The sequence below is a fragment of the Cicer arietinum genome, chromosome 1 (assembly GCF_000331145.2).
Source record: "Cicer arietinum cultivar CDC Frontier isolate Library 1 chromosome 1, Cicar.CDCFrontier_v2.0, whole genome shotgun sequence".
NCBI lineage: Eukaryota > Viridiplantae > Streptophyta > Magnoliopsida > Fabales > Fabaceae > Cicer > Cicer arietinum.
This window is the reverse complement of record NC_021160.2, coordinates 40509619-40515015: the sequence shown is the minus strand read 5'-3', so window position 1 is coordinate 40515015 and position 5397 is coordinate 40509619. Positions and strand designations below refer to the sequence as shown.

At 34.6% G+C, this 5397-nt stretch overlaps 1 protein-coding gene across 3 annotated transcripts in view; it reads right to left on the bottom strand.

Annotated features, from left to right (window-relative positions):
* The window catches only part of LOC101513646 (uncharacterized), a 12821-nt gene that overhangs the window by 3395 nt on the left and 4029 nt on the right, over positions 1 to 5397 (bottom strand). For all 3 annotated transcript variants that reach the window (XM_012711886.3, XM_004488510.4, XM_073369854.1), the window contains 5 exons: positions 3899 to 3957; positions 2455 to 2478; positions 569 to 651; positions 420 to 484; positions 235 to 284 (listed from right to left, as the gene is read on the bottom strand). In XM_012711886.3, coding sequence (XP_012567340.1) covers positions 235 to 284; positions 420 to 484; positions 569 to 651; positions 2455 to 2478; positions 3899 to 3957 — 281 coding nt within the window. The remainder of the gene's footprint in view (positions 1 to 234; positions 285 to 419; positions 485 to 568; positions 652 to 2454; positions 2479 to 3898; positions 3958 to 5397) is intronic.

Genomic DNA, 5397 nt, shown 5'->3' with positions numbered 1-5397 from the left:
GGAAAAAGGGGGTTGACAATGGAATATACGCAGCATATTGAACCTTCAAAGCAAGAAACAAAAAATGGAAACACGTAATGAGTGTGGTCAACTATACACACTGCATAATTGAAAATCTAGTCCAAAGTCCAAAAGAGTATAATTAGGTTATGGCCAATAGGTCATCACTTAATTCCACGCAAATAAGTTAAGCCGCAAAAAGATGTGGAGGGTTAACAAGATATCAATTCATACCTTCTCTTTTGCCCAGCCAAAAGCAAAGTTATAAATCTCACGAAATTTTTCTGGAAAATCAAAACAACAAATATAATTTCAGAGCTTCTTCAATAACCATTGGAGATGATTTATATGACAAAGCAATAAAAAATTGTATGAGTATGACTAATTTCAATCCATGATCTGAATACTATTGTCCATACGTTCATCTTTCAGCTCAGAGCGCATATATGGTATCTTTTCACGGAATTTCTCCAGCGAATCAATCCTGCAACAATTTCATAAGACCTTCAACAGGGATGCAGTCATTACAGAAACAAATTTTATATCAGAGTTAATATAAAATTCATACCCCAAAGACTGTAAGCCTTCAATGAACTCCTTCTTGGAAAATTCACACATAGTGCCAGCCTTCATGTGCCATGAAAGAACTAACTGCAAAAATGTCAACATCACCAATTACCTCAAGTATTCCTATGGGTTCATTCATTCCAAAGACCCTATCATGATGGGAGCTCTGTAGCACCATCTCAAACAAAAATTACAGACACTTCATTTACAAATATTGCACACGGTATAGGGAAGGAGTTTGGGACCAATAATAATCGTACTACATACGATCATTGGTAATGGTTCAGAAACCAAGAAGCACGAAGAGAAAAACATTTCGATCAAGATTCAGATGAAGGCCATGTGAACAAGAAATCAGTTGCAGAGGTGGAGAACCAGAAAACAAAGACAAGAATGGCCCAACAGCTCCTGATTTTGATGCCAAGGCAGCAAAAGAAGTATATAGGTTGTCGAATGTGTGTAACTCACGGAGGAACAGCAATGACAGAACGAGATGACGACCATTGTCAAAGATCAAGTCTCAAATTATCAAACCTCCGTCCCCAATATTGTTGCGTCAGAATTTGCAAACAACAACTGTAATAGTTCATACTAATAAATGCACAGTCTTGCCCCCACCATCACCGGATCCACCAGACATTTACCCACCACCTCATAAGCAATCGAATTCAATTTTGTAGGTGAAGGGGTTAATAACGGCAAAAAAGCTCTTTGTTTTGTGCAGGCTGACTAATCCCCCACCTTCAGCACTGTCGGATGATAGTTTTCAGATATTGTTTAACAGGTTGCTGCGACCACCGAGAACAAGGGTACCAACGACAGCAACACTGTCCGCGCGAGAACGGGTTGCAGTAACGAGAATGGAGGAAAGGACACAATGGGCATTCGGCATAATGGGTCACGCTGTTGCCCTATTGGATTGAGCATATACTGCTGTTAGTATTTGGGCCCAAGCCCAAGAAGTGGGGGATTGTATAGCTGCCAACAGCAGCCGATTCTTGAATTAATGAGTCCAATCCATAGTATTGTTCAATTTCGGTTTGATGTAGTCCTCTGCCAGCTACTGTTCATCTCTTAAAAAATGATGATGGGGTCTTCGTCTTCTCAACAGTGGGATCCTGAGGTAACCATTTCTGTTTGCAACACAACCCGGAAACTTTTTAGTATATTGCAACCTTGAGGACAAGGTTGTTTTGTAGGGTTGTGTATTGTTAGGATATAGAATAAGGACAATTGGAGTAGTTATGAGATAGTGAGTAGAAGTTAGTTAGTTGTTATGTTAAGTTTGCTAGGTGGTTGTTAAGAGTTGTTATTTTTGGCTATTCTTAGAAAGTCTTTAAATAGCCCTCAAATGGTAGAGGGGGAGGATAGCTTTGAATAATTAACTTGTAAACTAGAGAGTGCTCTAGTGAGAAAGGAGAGTGCACCTTTCGGGTAGCCTTGAGTGCAAGGCTATCATTTTCTTTGTTAATCTCTTCTACTTCTCTTTCAAACTAACTACATGAATAAAAAATCATCTTTTAGTTAACCATCTTTATTCATTTGAATCTGTTTTATATACCATTATTTTAGGAATTCTTTCTTGCATACAGAAAGGCTCCTAGCATCTTATCTTGCAATGTTTAACATCTAATGGAGCTTATATATATTTAGAGTTTTTGCTTAGAGAAAAACCATGTGAAGCTCCCTTATCTCTTTCACAGTTTCACAGTACCTACTGAATTTTTTGTCATTACATATTTATAACTTTGGAGATGAATTGATGATAACTGCTCAACCAAACATTTACTGAAGTTCAATTCATAGGACTATGTTACAGGAGGAAACAGTAAATAACCAAGCAATATAAATGATCTAAGTGAAAAAATCTCAAAAACACATTCATACCATTACTATATCTTGAGGATCCACCTGCACATCAGAAGAAAACGTCAATTTAAACTTTGAATGAATATGGTCTCAAGCTTCAGAGTGAATCAAAACCAGTGTTATCAAAGGTATGGTGGAAAGCCAAAATCCACCATTTTGAGCCGCCGTATCCACCATGGCGCCACCATCCTTCACAAATAGGCCATGGCAGTGGTAGAAAAATCCGCCACCCCAGTCCCGCCATGGCCAATATTTGATAACACTGATCAAAAACTCAAACATGGGAAATGTAACTAAGCGAATAAAACATCTGAAGTCCATAAGATGTAAACAACGTATACGACAATATTTGACAAGACCTATGAAAGAGAGATGATCCAAAAACCATGAAAAATGCATGTAATCAACATCATGTCTGACATGATTATGATGCAATTCTAAACAACGACAATTTCAGTTACAATTTACAATGGGGTATGCTAAATAAAACACTAAACAAATCAACAGACACTTAAAAAGCTCAAACAAACTGGTATGTACTAAGTACCTATTATTTTTTCAAATGATGTTGAATGTTATTTATTAAGTTAATAGAAAAATTTAAAATATATTAATATTATATACAGCTTCTTTTCATTGAAATATGTTTGATGATTTATCAATTTAAACCATGTTTTATTTTTATTAAGCTTTGGTTTAGAGATAAGAGCTCGTTTTTATTAGAGGAATGTTAGGAACGCACTCTTTAATTGGTTAAAATTTACATAGGTACCGCCAAATTATTTGGGTCTCATATGAATTTGGTGGGACCCATGTAGATTTTAACCAATCAAATAGAGTGTGTTGAAAAATGTGTGTTAAAGAGTGTGTTGTTAGCATTATTCATTTTATTATGTTTTTCCAATTAAAAGATTCTGTAGCAAAAAAGAAACAACGTTAAAACTCACTTTCTTGGAATATGCAGATCCCTTTAACAAATTCCATTGTATTCATTTGATCTCATTATTGCCAAAATTAAGTTTTCGACTTCTTGATAACCTAGTTTCAACTAACTCTAGGGGTAAGAAATTATCCGAAAACATATAAAGAACTCATTATTAGGACAAAAACTCAAGTTGTCAAGACACATCAAGCATCTCTTAAGTGTTATCACAGAGAAACCCAGGTATAAAGCCAATGCTTTGTTCTTTCTTATCTCCAGCACACTGATTTATTCTGACAAACTCTCAATCAGATCAATCCCGAAATCAGATGCCTTCGAAAACTGCAGAGTATTTGACAGAAATTCTTTTCCATTTTCAATAGTAATAAAAAAATAAAAAAAATAAAAAAAAAAAAACTCCAGGCTTACTGCTTACAATTATTTTCACATAACAGCTTCTGTGATAATTATATGTGAATAATTATAAAGATACTGAATCAAAGAATCAAGAATATAATTAATTGCATTAAGAAACAGTACCTGGATATCGTTGCAAAGGAGAGTGATGCCGTCTGCATAAATCATATCAACATATTTATCTGTATGAAAATTTGGGGAGTGAAGGATTAGCAAACAGTCACTATGTAACTTGTTCTAGTAAATTGTAGTGACTTATTAATGGGTAAGGAATAATTTAAAATAAGCAATTGGCAGCAGCAAAGATATATAGTTCATATAAGTGTCGAGGACCTTCATCAACTTCTCTAATGTACGTTCACATGCAAAAGTTACAAGACCTTGAATCCATGATACTTTCACATCTCTAGTGCTCAATAAAGATAAATTTAGTATTAGACCATATCAACTACATATCGCACATATGAGTTGTCTTATAGTAATTAAAAATATCATATATTACCTATCTCTTGGGATTGGTTTCCATATTTTTTATTAGTTTCATTTTTAATTAGGGTTAATAGTCTAGTACCAGTATAAATAAGGTACTTAGATTTTTGTATAAAATCCATAATCACTATTATAAATTTTTATTCCTCCTCATCCTTCCTTACTTATCAGTTATCACATTTCAAAGGTTTTAAATTTTGGTATAAAGATCATAATCACAACTTCAACATGGTATCAGAGCAATACCATTCTTCATGACCTGCCTAGTCATTGTTCTGTTGCCAAGATCCCTAGGATCTCATTGTTTGTAGTATTTTCCCTATGATTCTTTTCTTCTTGTCAATCGTTCACAAATAATTTTGTTTGTAGGTTATATGTTTGTTGCTTCCACTATTGTGTCCTCCTTTGGCCAACCTCTCACATATGCAGTTTCTCCTTGGTTGTTTCAGATGCAATTTGGCCCTAGCTATCCAATATGAAGTTTGGCCTTTAATTATCCCAGATGCAATTTGACCCTGGTTATGTCCAGTGGCTTGTCCTATACTCTACCTGAAACACTCAATTGTTATTCAAATTATCTTTTCAGTGATGATCTTTGGCAACTTTTTCTTACCAATGAGTCATACAATGATGTATTAGTGATGAGTTAATTGTGATTCATACCAGTCTCCAATTTTGAGTCATGCAAATGGTGACTATTTTTTTCCTATTTAATAACTGATAAGTCATATTGTGATGAATTAACCATGGCTTCGATGCACACCAACCTTAGTTTCAATTAGAATTAACCAAGCTTTGAATATTGATCTAGGTAGACTTGGAGAAGTTTTATGCTAATAAACATTCCAATGCATCTCTTCTTAATTGGTGATACAACACTCCAACCATCTCTGCAGGTTGATGATCATCCCTGCCTCCAATGTATCCAATATCCTAAGTTGCCTTTTGCAGCTACATTGTGTGTTCATATTATATTTTATTTTAGGAGTTCATTTGTGACAAGCTTAAAAGCACAGTCATATTTAGCTTAAGCGGTGTTATAATATATGAAAAATGTTTCATACTAGCATAACTTAGAATTTTAGGACTAATGACAATCTTCTATTCTCTTATATATATATATATATATATAT